The sequence below is a fragment of the Talpa europaea genome (genome assembly GCF_964194135.1).
Source record: "Talpa europaea genome assembly, contig: HAP1_SCAFFOLD_135, whole genome shotgun sequence".
NCBI lineage: Eukaryota > Metazoa > Chordata > Mammalia > Eulipotyphla > Talpidae > Talpa > Talpa europaea.
Genome location: NW_028167984.1, coordinates 23,688 through 42,536, shown reverse-complemented (window position 1 = coordinate 42,536; position 18,849 = coordinate 23,688). Strand labels below are relative to the sequence as shown.

At 45.4% G+C, this 18,849-nt stretch overlaps 2 protein-coding genes across 3 annotated transcripts; one reads left to right on the top strand and one right to left on the bottom strand.

The window, feature by feature from the left end:
* Window positions 1–656: 656 nt before the first annotated feature.
* On the top strand, window positions 657–12,847 carry EXOSC9 (exosome component 9; the record flags this gene model as incomplete). Of its 2 annotated transcripts, none has more annotated exons than XM_084259814.1 (12): window positions 657–722; window positions 823–917; window positions 1,558–1,677; window positions 1,792–1,894; window positions 2,748–2,885; window positions 5,665–5,747; window positions 7,047–7,179; window positions 8,474–8,562; window positions 10,241–10,387; window positions 10,744–10,928; window positions 12,396–12,474; window positions 12,766–12,847. In XM_084259814.1, the coding sequence occupies 12 exons, from the start codon at window positions 657–659 to the stop codon at window positions 12,845–12,847; spliced, it is 1,320 nt and encodes a 439-aa protein (XP_084115940.1). The 2 variants fall into 2 exon arrangements, with proteins under 2 accessions (XP_084115940.1, XP_084115939.1); XM_084259813.1 differs by having other exon boundaries at window positions 10,744–10,932; window positions 12,346–12,474.
* Window positions 12,848–13,517: 670 nt separating this feature from the next.
* CCNA2 (cyclin A2) lies at window positions 13,518–18,330 on the bottom strand (the record flags this gene model as incomplete). The annotated part of the gene is made up of 8 exons (XM_084259810.1): window positions 13,518–13,566; window positions 13,797–13,930; window positions 14,562–14,675; window positions 14,977–15,184; window positions 15,771–15,994; window positions 16,097–16,209; window positions 17,299–17,548; window positions 18,157–18,330. The coding sequence occupies 8 exons, from the start codon at window positions 18,328–18,330 to the stop codon at window positions 13,518–13,520; spliced, it is 1,266 nt and encodes a 421-aa protein (XP_084115936.1).
* Window positions 18,331–18,849: the final 519 nt, after the last annotated feature.

The following is an 18,849-nucleotide window of genomic DNA, read 5'->3' as shown; positions in this document are numbered from 1 at the left end:
TAAACAGCATCCTCAGATGGTGCTTATCAGTGTGTGGAATACTCTTGTTTAGGTTTTCGTTGTCTCCTTCAAGGAGAAAACAGATCCCCGAGGAATATCCGTTTATCCAGCACCGAATTCCTGGGGCACCGGCGGCCACGCGCAGAGCCCGAGGAATCCACACACGGAGTCCGTGGACGGCGGGAGGCGCAAGCGGAGCCCACAGGGAGATAAAGACGCGTGAGACAGCAGCGGGCCGGGGCCGGGGTCGGGGCGGAAACCACGCGCCGGCGCGCACGACGCCGCCCCGTTCGGCCGCCCCAGGCGCCGTTTCTACGCCTTCTCGGGCGCCAACGATTCGTCCCGCGCTAGTGGAGGCCCGGCCAACAGCAGCTCGACGCCAGCACTCAAAACGCGGGCCCGGGGCGCCGCGGCCTCCCCGCCCTGACGGCGGCCTGGGCCCGCGCCCCTACGCCTCGCATCGGAACGAGCTGCGCTTTCGGCTCCAACTCGGCGGCGGAGCCCCGGTTCCTCCAGCCCGCCCGGGCCGGCGGCCGGCGATGACGTCCCAGTCCGCGCCGCCGGCCCGCAATGACGTCCCGCGTCGCGCCGCGATGACGCAATCCGCGGCGCCGGGGAGGCGGGAGCGCGCGAGGGGCCGCGCGTGTGTCGGCGGCATGAAGGAGACGCCGCTCTCCAACTGCGAGCGCCGCTTCCTGCTCCGCGCCATCCAGGAGAAGAAGGTGAGGGCCCTGTGGGTTTCTCCCTGGCGGCGACGGCCGGGCCGGGGCGCGCCGCCGCGGGGGCCGCGGGCCGGCGCGCCACGGGTGACTTGCCTTGCAGCGGCTGGACGGCAGGCAGACCTACGACTACCGGAGCCTCAGGATCGCCTTCGGCGCGGACCATGGCTGCTGCGTCGTGGAGCTCGGGAAAACCAGGTGCCGGCGCGCGCGCGGCGTCAGCTCGCGGCGAGGCCCCGCGGACCCTCGCCGGTCGTTCGCACGGCGGCTCAGGCGCCTCGGGGTTTTGTTCTGCCGGAAATAAGCGCATGTTCCTCGAGGCAAGATCTTTTGGGTTTATAGTCGTAAATTTTCTGCGCCGCGAGTATCGCGCGGCTCCTTCCGCCGGCGCAGCCAGCGGGGGCTCGGCGGCGGGGGCCTGCGCTGCCCGCCCCGGTGGGAGGAGCGTGCGGTCGCGACCGCCCGTCCCTGAGCGCTCCTGCTTTTCCCTTCCTGAGGACGTGAGAACTGGGTTCTTAGTACACTTTTGGGCGTGGTGAGGGTGCTTGATCACAGTGTTGGTGAACCATGCCATATGTAAGCCTAAGGAATCTCAAGGTCAAGTTTTTAAAAAATCCGTGGAACAGTAAATATTGCAGTCCCTTGCGTCTTCCTGTCATGTCTGTGTGTGGCAATATGTATTTTGTTTTTATACTGTACCTTATATAATGTCGACATCGTATATATGATGAATGTGGTTACACAATAAGATTGAAACTTAATTGGTATCTATTTTGGATTTTTTTAAAACTGGAAAGGAATTAGATTTAGCTAACAGATTCATACTTTATCTTTGCAGAGTTCTTGGACAGGTTTCCTGTGAACTTGTTTCTCCAAAACTCAATAGGGCAACAGAAGGTATTCTTTTTTTTAACCTTGAACTCTCTCAGATGGCTGCCCCAGCTTTTGAACCTGGCAGGTATTTAAATATTATTCTTAAGCTGCTTTAGCCCGAGGAGACCCTAACAGTCACGAGCCTCAGTTTAATGCCTGCTGTCCTGGGTCATGACATGCCCATTCCTCTTTTTCACAGGCAGTCAGATCTCTTGGTGAAGTTGAATCGACTCTTGGAAAGATGTCTAAGAAATTCAAAGTGTATAGACACTGAATCTCTCTGTGTTGTTGCTGGTGAAAAGGTGGGGACTTGACCCAAAATTTTTTATCTTAGGATGCATGTTGTTGGTTTTACCCACCTCCTCATTCTCAGAGTTTCAGTTAATTTCATACCGGTTCCCTTCACTTCAAATGTTCCTGAGTGCTACCTGCATAGCTTTGTATCATGTCTCTCCCTCTGAAGAGACCAAAAAAACCCCAAACTGGTGAAAATAGCAATTTGAATTTGTGTTAAAATGCCTCATTCAAAGAACTTGTGGCTTTTTATATATTCTCAATCATTTCACATTATTGAAGTTATTAGAAGAAGCAGGTGGTGTTTTCTCTTTTAATAGAGGAAGAATTGAAATGCTTCATTTGCTTGATCCATTTTTATGTCACTACTCTGTAAATCAGTAATAGTCTCACATCAGAGATCTTAGTCTCAATAAATTGTGTTTTGGGATAACTTTATGTTTGATTAGGGTATTTTGACCATCTTTTTGACTCCAGAAAAATCACTTAGCCTCTCCACATTCCATATTTGAGTATGATACTTGTTTGCAGTACTTGGAAGGTTATCATAAATTAAGTGAAGCCTAGGAGTCTACGATTTTTAAGTGTAATTGGGCTTGGAGTCAGTGGTAGCATTTTATGTAGAGTGGTTCTCTTTTTCAGTCTCTAGTTTACTCTTGTCAGGTGACGCATAGAAAGGTGATCTGTTGGTATTTAGATGTCTGTCTGGCTTAAAACTTTGCTAAGCATAGTTGTCGATATATTAGCAGGAGAAAAAGCATGTTTTAACAGCGTGAGAACAGTTCACATTCAGTGTTACTTTTCTCATAGTCAGTGGTTGTGATCAGTTAGGATTAATTTTTGTTTTAAATTCATGTTCAGGTTTGGCAAATACGTGTGGACTTACATTTATTGAATCATGATGGAAATATTATTGATGCTGCCAGCATTGCTGCCATTGTGGCCTTATGTCACTTCCGAAGACCTGATGTCTCTGTCCAAGGAGATGAAGTAACACTGGTAAGGCCCCATGACGTGGTCCAGGCTCTTTCCTGTGAATGAATGAATTACAACTCAATATTAGGGGAGTCCACTGGTTTTCATCAAGTGAGCTTTCCTGAAGGGATCAGGCTGGTGCTTCTGTTGAGTACCTTGACTTTCTTTCTTTTTTTTTTTTTAAGATTTATTTATTTATGCATACAAGAGCTGGGATACAGGCCAGCGATGTGGGGGTGGGGCCAGGGGTGAGAGGATCTACCAGAGACAGAGTGGGGAGCAGAACAGGCAGACTGACTGAAATACACTGCTGAGGGGAGCAGCGGGCAAGACAGGAGAGGTCTGCCTCGCCATGTGGGTTTCTCCCTGGCTGGCCGGGGATTGAACTTGTGCTGCAGAGGCTGTGGATTGCTTCACAGTGCGGTGCTTAACCTCTTGCGCCACCAGGGAGGCCCTCTCTTTGACTTCTTTCATTGATCATTTTCCTTCACAAATTTTGGGAAGTTATTTTGGCTCTTAAGTGTTTAATATGCTTAATATCAGCATTAATTCTCTTGGTAAGAATTGTCCATAAGTCTCTTTACAGCAGTACCAGCTGCATGCTGGGTAACTCTTTAGACTGTCCAAATGTTGCCATGGTAACGTTTGTGGGACATTCCATTTCGAGCAGTGTCCCTTGATGATTACAGTGTCAACTTTCTTAAAGATTTGTATGTGTAGGGCCAAAGGGACAACTCTGTGTTTTCTGAAAAGGCCTTTGTGTTTTGGTGATTTTGGTGAATTACTGGAAGAAGGTGGTTCTGGTCAAAAGGCTAAAATCTCTCAGATTTTCTGTATTGACATATTTGTCAATAAAAGCACACCCTACCCTGCTTTTTTGGAACAGAACAAACTGCCTTCTTTGGATTGAGCATTAGATGTGGTTGGCTAATGGTTAGGGGCCCCATGTGTGGAAATCCGTAATCGTTAGCACAGTGAGAAGTCCATCGCTAACACTGGGAGACTTGTGAGAACACAAATCTCAGGGTCCCACTTGAGTGGAACCTCAGAATCTGCACCCTGGTACTGCCAGGTGGTGCTGATGGTGTTGGCGGATGGCCCACATTTTGAAAACTATTGAGCTATACTACTGGTTTCTTTCTGTTTTGTGCTGCCGACAACTTCAGTTTCTGTCAGCACTAGAACACTGAAAGTGTGCTGGGGTGGTAGTCTTGAGTCCTGAAGTTGCAAAAGGAAGCATTAGATGCACAAATTTCTGAGGCAGTCTTTCCCAATACTGCTGTTCTAGAGTTGGACTAAAGCTGGCTTTAAGACTAAAGAGGTAGGGGGCCTCCCCAGTGGTGCAGTGGGTTGAGCACAGCGCTGTGAGGCTGTCCTCAGCCTCTGCAGCACGGATTCTATTCCCAGCCAGCCAGGGGGAAACCCACATGGCGTGGCAGACCTCTCCTGCCTTGCCCACTGCTCCCCTCAGCAGTGTCTTTGGTCCACCTGCCTGTTTTGCTCCCCACTCTGTCTCTGGTGAATTCTCTCACCCTCCTGAGCCTCTGACCTGTACCCCAGTTCTTGTATAAATAAATAAATCTTTTTTTTTTTTTAAGAGCTATTTCTTTAAAAAAAAAAAATAAGACTAAACAGGTGGGGCCAAAGGTTATCTAACAATGGAGACATGTTCCTTTAGAGAAGGAAGTTGGTGTAAGGAAGTTAAAGTAGAAAGCAATTAGTAAATGAAAATGACATCAATTAAATTCTGTAGTTATAGCTGTTGGACAGTGGCTCAGCCACATTGGAAAAGTTTGGCAATTTGTTAGAGTTAAGTATAAACTTAGACAACCCAACGTTCCCATGCCTAGGAATCTGTTCAGGAGTAATGAAATGGTGTGAATGTGGATGTTGTGTGTGAATGTCCAGAGCATTTGGAAATAACCCAAATGTTCATCAGCTGATGAATGGCAAAACAGGATGGTACATCCACACAATGGAACACTGCTCAGCAGTAAAAATGACTGATGTGTGCTCAGGAATGGAGGAAACATGCTCAGTTGAAAGCAGGAAGAGGCAAGAGATTGTTTGAGTCTATTTCTGTGGGTGATTTATGGAGACATAAAGGAGATCACTTTTGCTGAAGGCTGGGTCTGGGGTTGAGCATTAATGCAAACAAGCTCGAGATTTTATGGGTCATGGAAATGTTTAAAAAAACAGGATTGTGGGTCTCCCCGGTAGCGCATCGGTTGAGCGCTGGGTTGCGAAGCTGCCCGCAGCCTCTGTGGCGCCGGTTCGATCCCCGGTTGCTCCCCGGCCACCGGAGGAGGGTCCCACATGGTGCGCAGACCTCTCCTGCCGCCCACTGCTCCCCTCAGCAGTGTCCTTCGGTCCTTCTGCCTGTTCTGCTCCCCGCTCTGGCTCTGGTGAATTCTCTCACCCTCCTGCGCTTCTGACTGTACCCAGTGCATGTATAAACAAAACAAACAAACAAACAAATAAATAAATAACATGCCTCTAAAAAAAAAAAGAAAGAAAAAAAAAAACAGGATTGTGGTGGTAGTTACTTAACTGTAAATTTACTACAAAATGAACCATGTGCTTAGAATGAATGGATTTTATGATATATAAATCATACCTTAATAAAGCGTTTTGAAAAATAATGTTTTCAGGAACTTGAGTAGCAAAGTCAAATAGGTAATTGTAAAGGAAGCGACTTAGATATTCCCTGGTGTTTAACTCTTTAATATCTGATGTGCAAAGTGACTTTTTCCTGTGGCTGTCACTAGTGACTATGATTACTGAACCTTTTGTTTTCACACAGTACGCACCTGAAGAGCGTGACCCTGTACCACTGAGCATCCACCACATGCCCATTTGTGTCAGTTTTGCCTTTTTCCAGCAAGGGTACGTTGCATCATCGAATTATGAATGCAGTTGTTCTACTCAACTGTGCCGTGAACCAATGAATGAGCCCTCCTTTGATATATGTTAAATCACCTCCCTTCCCACCTTTGTAAGGGCATCGATGGGCAGGGAGCTTACTGAGCAGACGTGGCCTGCTATTCTATAGGGAGATCTCTGACTTTGTCTTCACAGTACGCAGAAGGCTCCATGGATTTACTGTCATGTGGTAGGACTTTATCTTTCTTAGAGATGTCCACATGTTAAAAGAGTTGTGTGCAAAGCTCAAATTTGAGGAAGTGGGGTGGGAACTCTCGTGCACTAATGGGAGACAAAGCACTTTGTCCACTTTGTCACACTATGGAGAGATGGAGTAGTTTGAAAAGTAGGAGGAAATAGGAGCTAGGAGGAAATACCTAACTTCCTTTACCGCTCTAGTGGTTTCTTCATAACTCACTGTCAATTCCTCCCACAACAGAAAACCTAGAGTCTTAGGTCCACATAAAGGTACCTTAGATATCTTTCAAAACAAAGGGAGTTATAAATAAAATATTTTAACAATTTTGTGAAACAAGAATTAGAGAAAAATTTTCAACGTTTAGTCATTGTGGTATAGAATTTCATAAGAGGGAGAGCAGCACAATCTAGTGGAAATACATGCGCTAATATAGGGAATGATAAAAGTTTTCATTGGCCACATTTCACAATTAATTTTGATATATTCTACTTTTACCCACTACCAGTAATCAGTAGCTTTAGACTTATTCATGAGATATTTTATGTAATCAGTACTTTAAAATGAGGTATTTTACATTCTTTTGTTTCTGCTAAATATTTGAAATCTAGTGTTTCGCATTCTTAGTATGTCTCATGCTGAAATAGTGACAGTTCAAGGGCTCAGTAACCATGTGTGATGGGCTGGAGAGATGGTTTGTTTTTTTTTAATGCCCTGTGAGCTTAACCAAGAACCGCAAAATATAGGACATTAAGAAAACTTAATCAAATTAATGTTAACTAAGTTTTCATTAGTGAGCCATACCCATTTAATCAGAGTGAGAGCTTTGGGTGAAAGCAGTATGAACTCGATGTGATCTGACTGTAATAGTGATCAATACCCACTGAGCCTTCATTGGTCCACAAACAGTAATACTCTTGTCTCTTATTCCATTAAAATGACTCGAATCTGTAGGCTCAGACCTTCACTCTTTTGATTTTATTAATGCCGTTTTTGTAAGATACTAGCCTAACCTGAGACTAGCATTCAGCCTCGGTTTGCTCAGGTCCATTTAACATTCATTTCAGAACCTATTTATTGGTGGATCCCAGCGAACGCGAAGAACGTGTGATGGATGGACTGCTGGTGATAGCTGTGAACAAGCACCGGGAGATCTGCACCATCCAGTCCAGCGGTGGGGTGATGCTGCTCAAAGATCAGGTCAGTGCTGACGAGCAGTCCAGTAGGTGTTTCTTCTTCAGAAACATTTGTCTTAACCAAACCCAAGGGAGGTATTTTCACTGATTGATTCTGGGACTATTAGGATCTGATTTCAGTATCGTCGCTACCCTGTTGGCTGGTGGCTGCCAGGTGCTCCTCTTCCTTGCTGCACAAGTGTTTTGCCCTCCAGAATCTATCCCTATAGATAGAGGAGCACTTTCTCCCTTCCAGTGAGGAAAGACATTCATAACCTATCCGAAGGTGTCAAATAAATAGAAGTTAGGTGAGGTGGTAGATTTACTATTAGATTTGAGTACAATAAGTTCTTAAACCCAGCTGCACACTGAGATTCACACAGACGCTTTTAGAAAGTAGGTTGCTCTTGGCATATATTGTGCAGATGGAGAGGAGTGGAGATGCCTTTCGTTGGGATTCAACCCTGCCTCATGTTACAGGATCTTTGCAAAATGACTTTGTGCCTCAGTTTCTGTAAGGGGAGTAGTGTTACTACCAGCACTTTCTTGGTAGGAGGATATAAGGATAAATGAGCAGGTAGGGGTATAGTGCATGTGTTAAGTGAACAGTGAATGTCCGTCTTTCCATCACAGTCGTTATTACCAGTATCATGACCGTGGCCAGATCGCACATTTGCTGGGGCCTGGGAATCTTTGCTTTATAAAAGCTTCCCTGGTGAAACAGGAAGAAAATTAGTGCACCCTTGAGCTTTTAAGTTACCTCTCTCATGCTGTCGTAGACAAGGTTTTGGATCTGTTCCCTAATACTTACAGTCTTTCAAATACTTTTAAACAGTTATTGCATCTAACCTTAATGTGTGTGTGTTTTTTTTTTTTTTTAAATAGAGGCATTTTTATTTATTTATTTATTTGTTTGTTTTGTTTATACATGCACTGGGTACAGTCAGAAGTGCGGGAGGGTGAGAGAATTCACCAGAGCCAGAGCGGGGAGCAGAGCAGGCAGAAGGACCGAAGTACACTGCTGAGGGGAGCAGCGGGCGGCAGGAGAGGTCTGCGCGCCATTCGGGACCCTCCTCCGGTGGCCGGGGTGCAGCCGGGGATCGAACCGGCACTGCAGAGGCTGCGGGCAGCTTCGCAACCCAGCGCTCAACCGCTGAGCCACCGGGGAGGCCCCTTAATTTGTGTTTATAGCAAATTATTTTTATATTTGAAAAATAAAGTTACGCTTTAATTATAAAGATAGAACTAGCTTTGTTTTTGGTGTTGTACAGAAAGTGATTTAATTTGTTGTCTTTAACAGAATTCACTTTTATAAATAGGTTTTGAGATGTAGTAAAATAGCTGGTGTGAAAGTAGCAGAAATTACAGAGCTAATACAGAAAGCTTTGGAGAATGACCAGAAAGTTAGGTAAGTTTAATTTTTTCAGAACTAAATGGTGTTCCTATAGATTTTTCTGTTTAACAACCTTTCTTGCTCAATAGTAACCATGTAATTTTCACACTCGATCTTTCCTTACTTGTTAATCTTAGTTGAATATACCACTTGTGTTTTGAAAATGGACTGCACTTTGTTATATTTTAGTACAATTAAACACTTGTATTGAAAAGATCACATTTTTCTTTAAAAAGTTAGTATTTCCTGCCTGCTTGGAAAGTGCTAAGGTCAAGGAAGTTTGTTAAGCTTTTTGAAAACATACACCAACCAAAAGAAGCACTTTTGTCATAAATTACACTTCTCCCTAAAAAGTGATCGAGGGCAAATCAAGGCAAGAAATTATGAATTAAAATTTTTTAAATATGAAGAATTACATAATTCTGTAAACTTCTGACCCACGATTGCAGTTTTTCTTAAGGGAATAGTCTCTAGAACTTGTGTTGCCCTATTAGTACTAATGCCTTCAAAAAGGATTTTCGTAAACATTCTAAACTTTAAAACATTGTTTTCACCACAACTCAGGCAAGAAGAGAACCCTATCTTTCAAAGATATGATGAGAAATTTTTAGAATTTATTATTTCATGGAGGCCATGTCAGCCTGCAGCGCTAGGGGCACAGGTCCACCCCCGCTCAGGAGCATGCTGATGCACCGCCGCCCAGCCGGGAGTGCGCAGCATTCACATGGTGAGCAGTGAGATTGTTGAGTCTGAGATACAAGTAAGGCGATTACTCCATTTGAGATAGGCATGAAACAAGCCAGTCAGCATTTGAGTTTAGCGAAAAATTTGGAGGTCAAACACAATTTAAGCAGTATAATCCACTTCTCTGGAAGGGAGCTAATTTATCTCCTCTTACATTTCTAATTGTACATTTCATTTGAAAATGTTTTTGTGTAACAGTGTAGTTACTGTAACAACAGCAGTGAAGCCACTTATGCAATAGAGAGAATAGGACTCCTTTTAACAGACATAGTACCAAATACTGAACTATAGAAACACATCAGATGTGTTCTTAAAATATGCAGGTTGTGTAGGTTCTATGTGGTTATAAGAAATCCAGTGTGAAAATTACCAACTAAAGTTATTCATTCTGTAACTCCCTATTAGTTTTTAAACTTATGGTGAAAGTTCCTAGACGTCTTATCATTGCTTTTTAAAAATCTGCCTTTGGATCCCCTTATCAGTGAAATAGTATTGTTTCCAAGGACTGAAGTACTTAATGCTAAGTAAATGACCTGGTGTGTTAGGGTTTCAAAGTACAAGAAGTTAATGTTTTGCTTTGGAGAAAAGAATCTTCTAACTCAAAGAACACAAACTGGGGCCTGTCTTCACTTGGGCAACATGAAGCAGGCTGCACTTCAGTGTCTTCTGTGATGTGGGAGGCGAAGATGCCTGTGGGGCTGATGGAAGATTAGGGGGTAATGCTCGAGAAACACATAGCGCATGCCTGGCACACGGTGCCCTCAGTGGGGATTATAAGCAGCTGGTTATTTCTCTTGACAGGCCTAATAAATTGCTAGCTTAACTTAGTCAAATACTTACATTTTCTAAAATTTTCCATCCACCAAATGGGTAAAATAGTTAACTTTTCCTTTCTGTCTTCTCTCCCATCTACCATTCCCCTTCACCCTCTCCCTCCTCACCCACACAGGAAAGAAGGTGGGAAGTTTGGCTTTGCAGAGTCTATAGCCAACCAGAGAATCACAGCATTTAAAATGGAAAAGGCGCCCGTTGACACCTCCGAAGTGGAGGAGAAAGCGGAAGAGATCATTGCTGAGGCTGAGCCTCCCTCAGAGGTGTATCTTTACTGGCTGGTTTTCCCAGGAGTGACACGATCCATAAATCTCTTGGCATTACTAGGGCCATGTGAAGGGTGTGTGCACCTGAAATTTGTTTTCTGAAGCACTGTACAATGTTAAGCTATTTACGACAGGCAATGATGTGAACCCCCACCTTCTCTTCAGCTACCACACAAAAAAAAAAACCAAAATTCTGTTTCAATAACTAATTTATAGCATTTCATTTTCCTTTGGAAAATCTTTCTTTAATCCCGTTGTCTTGAAATTTATTCATCAATTGGCCAAATTATTACACTGCAGCTACAACGTTGAAAGCCAGCCTGTCTCTTGCTACCCTTTTTCTTAACTTGTTAAGTGTTTCCCACCCTGTGCTGTGGACTCCTGGAACTGCCCAAATTGGAGAGGGAATAGAAAACTCCTGGGGTGAGCTTGAGGACTCTGAGAAGGATGATGAGGATGAAGGTGGCAGTGATGAAGCTGTCATTCTTGACAGTATGAAGATGGACACTGGAGTAGAAGTCTCTACTGTTGGAAGCCAAGGTAGGTGATACTTCGACTTTTACATAAGATATGTGTGTCACAGTTTTAGTGATTTTCTTCATATTCCTTTAATTTTTTAAAAAATTTTTTTTTTTTTTTTAAATTTTCTAGAGGCATGTCTTATTTATTTATCTATTTGTTTGTTTGGTTTATACATGCACTGGGTACAGTCAGAAGCGCGGGAGGGTGAGAGAATTCACCAGAGCCAGAGCGGGGAGCAGAGCAGGCAGAAGGACCGAAGGACACTGCTGAGGGGAGCAGCGGGCGGCAGGAGAGGTCCGCGCGCCATGTGGGACCCTCCTCCGGTGGCCGGGGAGCAGCCGGGGATCGAACCAGCGCCACAGAGGCCGAGGGCGGCTTCGCCACCCAGCGCTCAACCGCTGCGCCACCTGGGAGGCCCAAAAATTTTTTATTTTTATGTAGAACTGGGTGGGATGTGTTGGCCTGAGGTACAGAGTGGGGAGCAGAACAGGCAGAACCACTGAAATACACTGCTGAGGGGAGCAGCGGGGAGACAGGCAAGGTCTGCTGTGCCCTGTGGGTCAGTTCCTTGGCCGGGGATTGCACTCAGGCTGCAGCGGTGACAGCCGGACAGCGCTGAGACTCAACCCCTAGGCCACCAGGGAGGCATGTGGGCCATTTTTAAGGGGATGAGTTTCTTAAAGATCCAATACCTACATGCTCCTTTCTTTGCAGTTTCTACAGTCATATAAAAGGCCCGTGCATGTGTAATACTACAGTGTGTATGGTGTATCAGAGCGTATTAGTGCTTTCCAAATAGCTTTCTGCGATCAAAGAAATCAATGTAGTAGCCACTGGCCACACATAGCTATTGCACCCTGGGGAATTAAATTCCAAATTTTCATTTTATTCACACAAAAGAGCTCCATGTGGTTCCTGAATTGGAACAGTGCTAGAACATTCTCAATCCTGGAAGTAAATAGAGTAGTGGGAGTCCTAAATGATGTTCCTTGCATTCTGAAAGCCACCAGAGAAATTGTCTTTACTTACGGATAGTACTTGTAAGGAAACCAGTAGTAGAAAATGAGTAATTCACATACCTGTCTGTTTCAGGGAAGGAAACATTCCTTCTACTTTTGTCTATAAGGATGCTCCTTCTTATAGCACAGCTATTAAATCGGCAAATTGACTACAAATCATTTTCAGATTGGCTCTGTAAAAGATGTATGTTTATGAATAGATTTCCCCCGATTTTTCCACGGACTTGTATGTAACAGTTTGTCTAGCATGTGTCATTCCTAAGACTACTTTTGTTCAGGGAGAATGTTGTTTTCCAGGGCTCCCAGGCGTTTCATGGGGGGCGGGGGAGACCAAGCAGGTTCGTGAAGCCTGCACCCAGGAGCAGCTGGGCCCTCCACTGCGTGGACTTGGGTCAGGGCTGCCCTAGACACCCCAGTGGGAACTTCCCACAGATCATTCAGGCTGTTTTCTTACATTTTCTTAAAGATGCCCCCATCGTACTCTCAGACAGTGAAGAAGAAGAAATGATCATTTTAGAACCAGACAAGAATCCGAAGAAAATCAGGTAACACATTTCTGATTTATTTCAAATATGTACACATTCAGACCTTCACCTCTGGTGTTTAGTCTCATCTATCCTGTAAGATACCCCTTTACATTAGAAGAACCTAAGAAAACTGGATGTCTTTCAAAGTTAATGTATTTTTACTCAAGAGTTGGTGAAGGTTATATCCTATTTGCAAAAGACAGACCTATTTTTGGTAATCTTAAACATAAAGAAAATAGTGCAAGGCTGGTTGGTAAATCAGCTGTGGAATCAGCTTCTAGTGTTAATGTTAATTTTCTTTATTTACAGAACACAGACCATCAGTGCAAGAGAAGAAAAAGCATCAAGCAAAAAGGCAGTGAAAAAGAGAAAAAAGAGACCTGCTAATTAAAGCTCATATAGCTACTATGCCTATAACTATTAAAAGGCTATTCAGTGCTAACAACCACCTAGGTGTTTTTTTTTTTTTATTCATAATCCATTGTTAAACCTGGTTATTTATACAGATTTTAAGTAAAAGGTATTTTCATTCAGTGTGCAAAGGACTGACAGTCATTTCATCATGACTGATAAAGTAAGCAAAGTTTAGATTTAGAAATGCTTATATTACACCCAAGCCAGCGAATTGTCCAGTTGCTTAGAGAAGCGAATTTGAAGGTCTGTTTCCTAAAAGCAATGTTAGGAGAAACCTCACCACTCCCCACTCTATAGTAAAACAAATTTTTCTCAACGAAATCCTGACATCAGATTTTTACCTTAAATTAAATTTGACTTAGCAACCAGATTTTCCAAATCAATTTATTAATTTGTATTATCTGGACAGCTGGCATAATTAATACTTTTAACAAAACCACTTAAAATAGCCAGACATCTAAGACAGTTACATGTACAAAAGATACACAAATTAAAACCATTTAAAAAGTAATAGATACCATAATTTGTACTAGTCTATAGCCTCTGTGTTCAGAAATGATTGTAAAACTAAAACGCAAGATTAAAAACTGTACATCATATAGTTTGAGTGATTTACATCTTAGACAACAAAGGCAAGTCTTTCCCTGTCACACGTTTAGTGTTTCTGGTGGGTTGAGGAGAGAAACACCATGGTACCTGGAAGCAGAAGAAAACTGTACTTAGTGAAAATGTCTCTGGGTGAAATGACAAAGGAGGAAATCCATTCTGTCTCTGTGCCTAACTCAGTGGCTACAGAATCCCCGTCTAGTCCCCAAAACATGCACCCACCCCTACCCCCTCTTTCCAAAGTGCTTCCCAGAAAGCACGAACTACAGCCCACCGCTTTGGTAAGTGAAGTGTGAAGATACGAGTCTGTGTGCGCTTACTTTGAGTTCTTGTACTTTTCTCTTATTGACTGTTGGGCATGTTGTGGTGCTCTGAGGTAGGTCTGGTGAAGGTCCAGCAGACAAGGCTTCAGGCTGTCCAGGGTATAGCCAGTCTTCTGCACTAGTGAATCAGGCTAAGAGGAAACAGAACCACTGAGTTTTTAGTAACAGACACTAAACAAAGTAGCATTTGGCATTAAAGATGTGTTAGTTAAATTTGAGCACTAGTCATTACTAACAAGTCTTCCAGTTTTCTTTTTTTCCCCCATCTAAATTGGTTTTTAATTTTGTATATTTTTTACATCATTTTTCATTTTTGCACAGTGTATGCATTTTCATCTTGGTTATCATCCCCCTAAACGCCCCCCCCCCCCGTTTTGATCCTACTCCCCACCCCCCTCCCTAGTGTCTCTGGTTTATAGTTGCCTGTTGATTTTGATTTTTACTTTATTATAATTAGTCTTTTTCCTGTTCCCTTATTTAGGTTTTCTACCTTCCAGTTTTCTCAAGTCACTATTCCACCCCTTTTATGCTACCCTGAACCAATTCTTACTGCTCTCCCTGACAGCATCAGGTCTTATGCCCTGAATTCCTTCAGCACACCTTTCAAAACTCAGGTAGTAGCTAAGCAGGCAAGACACTTAAAACAGTATTTCAATGGTTTTGCAGGTCAGCACATCTAGACATCAGCTATAGAGGACGATGACAAATGTCTGGCCCCAGCCTGTGCGTCACAGGCAGGTGGACAGATGTGGTGAGACATACCCAGCTTTGTCCCGTGACTGTGTAGAGTGCTAAATGAAAGGCTGCTCCAGCAATAACTGATGGCAAGTACTTCAGATACGGTTCCGCATCTATCAAACTCAGTTCTCCCAAAAACTGAAATGAAAAGGCAAATGTACTTGATGACCACACGTGCTCTCGACTTCTACCCCAAACCCCTGCCCTCTGACCCTTTCCTGCTAAGATTCCCGCTCATCCTGTATTTTCCCTCTTTGATAGTCATCCTTAAAACTCTTCTGGCTACCATTTTGCAAGGCCAATCCTTATCCCACTACTCCCACTGCAGCGTTATCCTATCACTGCCATAAGGAATCACTTGACAAAAGCTGTATAATGAACTCACATTTGCCCCTAATTATGGCCTAAGAACTCCATTCAACAAGTGACAGGAACTTACCATTGCTAAACTTTCTACTTTACAATTTGCAGACTGCTGGTGCAGAAAGTATTGGGTGAGAAACTGATTGACTGTTGGTGCAGCTAAGTCAAAAGCAAGGACTTTAAGAACGAGGTGCTCCATTCTCAGAACTTGTTTCTTTGTATAGGTGTCATCTGTAATGTACACAAACTCGGCTACTTCTGGGGGGTATATTTCTTCGAACTTTCTACAATGGAAAAAGTTTTTTGCAATCAGTCTTTTTGAAAGAAGAGCAATTCTTTGAAGTCCAATTCTATGACCCCTTTACCAGAATACAAAGGCTGAATCTAAAGCCCAAGCTTTCTACCAAGTGCCCATTCCCACCATTACTTCATTAGCAGAGGCAGAGTAAATGCTAACAAATATGTCAAAAAACCAAGAGAGCATTTGAGAGCCACTCTTGGAAACAATGCCAGTGTTTTCCAAGTAACTGGAAATTCTCTTAGAAATACTGTATTTTTTAATTTAGTTTTCTGTTCTAAGAGGGAAAATAATTTTTACTTATATGCCAGGAGACATTACAGAAGGAACCACAGTTTCAATCTTTGTACTCTAGTTCTAGTGTATTAAAATGTAGTTGGGCTCCGAGTTCATTCAAGAAGTTCCCCTAGAATCCAGATCTGGGAAAACTAAGGTCCTAAATTAGAAAATAGTTTCGTCCACACGGCCACCCCTACAGTGGTCACTGACTCCATCTTGTGTGAGAATCATGATTTTCTTTTCTACACAAAAGTACCAATCACTTTTAATCCAACAAACCAAGCTGGACTCACGAGGCTAACAGCATAGCAGCAGTGCCCACAAGCTGAAGTTTTCCTCTCAACACAGACATGGACGAAAGGAACCTGTCAATATAGTTCACAGCCAAATGCAGGGTCTCGTTCTGTAGTTTATATTCTTCTCCTACTTCAACTAACCAGTCCACAAGGATAGCTCTCATGCTGTTAGTGATGTCCGGCTGTTTCTTCATGTAGCCCACTTTAGGCTTACATTTAACCTGTTGAGAAAGTTACTGAGTGTTAACATTGAAGTGAGATTATCCTAACGTTAACAAAGATGCTAGAAAAAGTACTTCACTTATTCACTAGACTGTCTTTACCTCCATTTCCCTAAGGTACGTGTGAATATCCTCATGGTAGTCTGGTACTTCATTAACACTCACTGGCTTTTCATCTTCCAATACAATTGACATATCCATAGTATGTGGTGATTCTGGAAAAGTTCAAAGCATGACTAAGTTCATTGGCTAACACTACTTCACAGTGAAAGTGGTTGTCCTTGTAAGGAATCCTGTACCATCAAGTCAATTACTTCATCTAAAAATGGCTTCTCATCACAAAATACACAGACTCTTTCACACTGGGTTTAAGTACCTCCATCCACTTAAGCTTCGGAATCATTTTTAAGTAACAAGGAAAAGGAACGCTGATAGGAGGAAAATGGGTTCGAGGACCAAGTATTATGTTAAAAGTATCATTCATCTCCCATGACAGGAGATGGGATAGTGATTCTGTGAGGACAGTTAAACTCCAAGTTTTTAGATATCCATGACTTGCCATAAGAGTCTTCCGACCCCAAGGAATGATATAATTAAAAGCACGATTTAGACAGTAACTAGAAGCACTACTAACAAGTCTGTTATCACTTAGAGGTTAAACTTTCTTGTAATTTGTACATAATACACAAATTACTTCCAAAGAGATTTCCTGCTACCCCCAGACCTCCTCTCATCAACAGAACTGAAAGTGCACCCAGCAAGCTATCCAGGGAGTCCACAGCTCTATTTTAAAGCAGCAGCACTAACTGGCACAACCATCTACATAGCAGCTCTTCTTTATGTTAGTGCAACAGCCACAGTGCAAGCACTGATTCGGGACACTATCTCTTTTGGGCATCCGACAATCACTCAGACTGGTTTTCCAGAAATGTAACTCTGAAGCTGGAAGAGATGTCAGACATCCCATTTAAGGCTGTATTCCCAGACTCTGCAGTGAGTCTTGTATCTACAACACATCTGTTCTCCCACCAAGATAACATTTCCAGAGTCTGAGTAAAACAAGAGATGTAATTAAATTGATGTGATTGGGAATGTCCTGGGTTGACCAATCACCCCATGAGGATGAGTCTTTCCCTAGGTCAGCTATTAGCTGTGAGATCTGAGACAAAGTTATACCCTTTCTGAACTTGGTACACTGAAGTTAACTCATTCTACACTAGGGATCAGGTAAGATAAGACAGTCTTAAAATGCAAACAATCATTAACTCACCCTTAGTCTGACACAGATTTTTAAAAAAACTTACCAAAACTACCATCCATTGGGTAATCAAGAGGTACCAGTGGTTTTCTTGGCCCAGGCAAAGTAACGGCAGAATCAAAAGCCAGCATGTCATCACACTCTGGATTTTTGGCTTCGCCTGGCCCCTTTGCAGTCTCCTCTTCTGCTGCTTCATCCACGTGAATGGTGAAGGCCGCAGGCTGCTTGTTGTTTGCTTTCCAGGGAGGAAGGGCGACATGCTCGTCGTTTATGGGGAGATCCTTCAGAGGTGCAACCTAAAAGGAAATGGATGGGTTTGAATCTATTAGCTTGAGCTTTGCTGTCTTCTCTTGAGGGTTTCAGCCTTGCCTCTTACTCCCAAATACCATCAGAAATATTAAGCTTTCTGGGGCGAAGTTCAGACAAGGAGTGGTGTGAGCATTCGAGGCATGAAGGATAGGCCAGCTTGTCCCGAGCACCCCGGCAAAGGTCACACAGGGCGTGGACACTGCGTGGACTAATGCAAAGGTCGGCGGCGACAGCGGGCGGCCGGGCGGGTGCGCGACGCCAAGTGTCGGGAAGACGGCAAGAGAGCGGCTCGCCGCGTCGGCCCCAGCGCTGTAGAGCAACCCCGATACAAAACGGGGTGGATTAACTCAGGACATCCTTTCCCCCTAACACCAGGGTGGGGCGACAGAGCAATTGCGGCTAAAATGGCGGATTTTACCAAAAAAGCCAAGTATTTTCTCAGCCTTCCCCCAGGGCGTCGCCTCTCACCAGCCCGGGAGGCGGGCCCGGCGCGGCGCGGAGTCTGGGGGAGCGGCGGGGACGGGGCGAGGGCCCGCCCGGCGCCCAGGGAAGCCCGCGCGCGCCCGCCCGCCCGCCCGCCCGCCCGCCGGCTCACCCGCCGCGTCCGGGGCTTCTGCTGCGGCGCGGCCGCGCGCGGGTTCCCGGCCTTCAGCACGGCCAGGGCCGCCCGCGTGCGGGGCTGCGGGCCCGGCGCCCGCGCGGGGTCCACGTTCTCCTGGTCCTCCCGCGGCAGCGCCCGCAGCGCCGCGCCCGCCTCGCCGCCCAGCATCGCGGCGCCGCCCTCCGCCGCCGAGCGCTGCCGCCGCCGCCGCCGACCAGCCCGGCGCACCGCGGAGCCAGGCCGCGCACCCGCCGCGCCGAGGGAGAGCAGCGCGCAGCCCGCCGGGCGCCGGCCGGTCCAGCAATTCAAGTGTCCCGCGACTATTGAAATGGGCCAATCAGCGCGGCCGGGCCCCGTGACGCCACCCGAGCGACGCGGTCGCAGGCGAGGAAGGGCGGTGCCAAGGCGCCGAGGGGGCGGTGCCAAGCGCCGGGCGGCGGGAGGCCACGCGCATGCGCGGGCGGGGTGCGGAGCGAGGCAAAACGCGCCTGCGCGGACGGAACGGGGCGAGAACGCGCCTGCGCCCCCGGGGAGGCGGGCGGGGCCGGGGCCGCGCCCCCGGGGTCCCCTGCGGCGCGGCGGGGCGCCCGTGGGCGCGGGAGCAGGGCGGCCCCGCGCGGGCTGGCTGAAGGCGGGGAGCGGCCGTTTCCCGTCAGCGTTCGCGCCGTTACAGCTCCCCCGCACGCC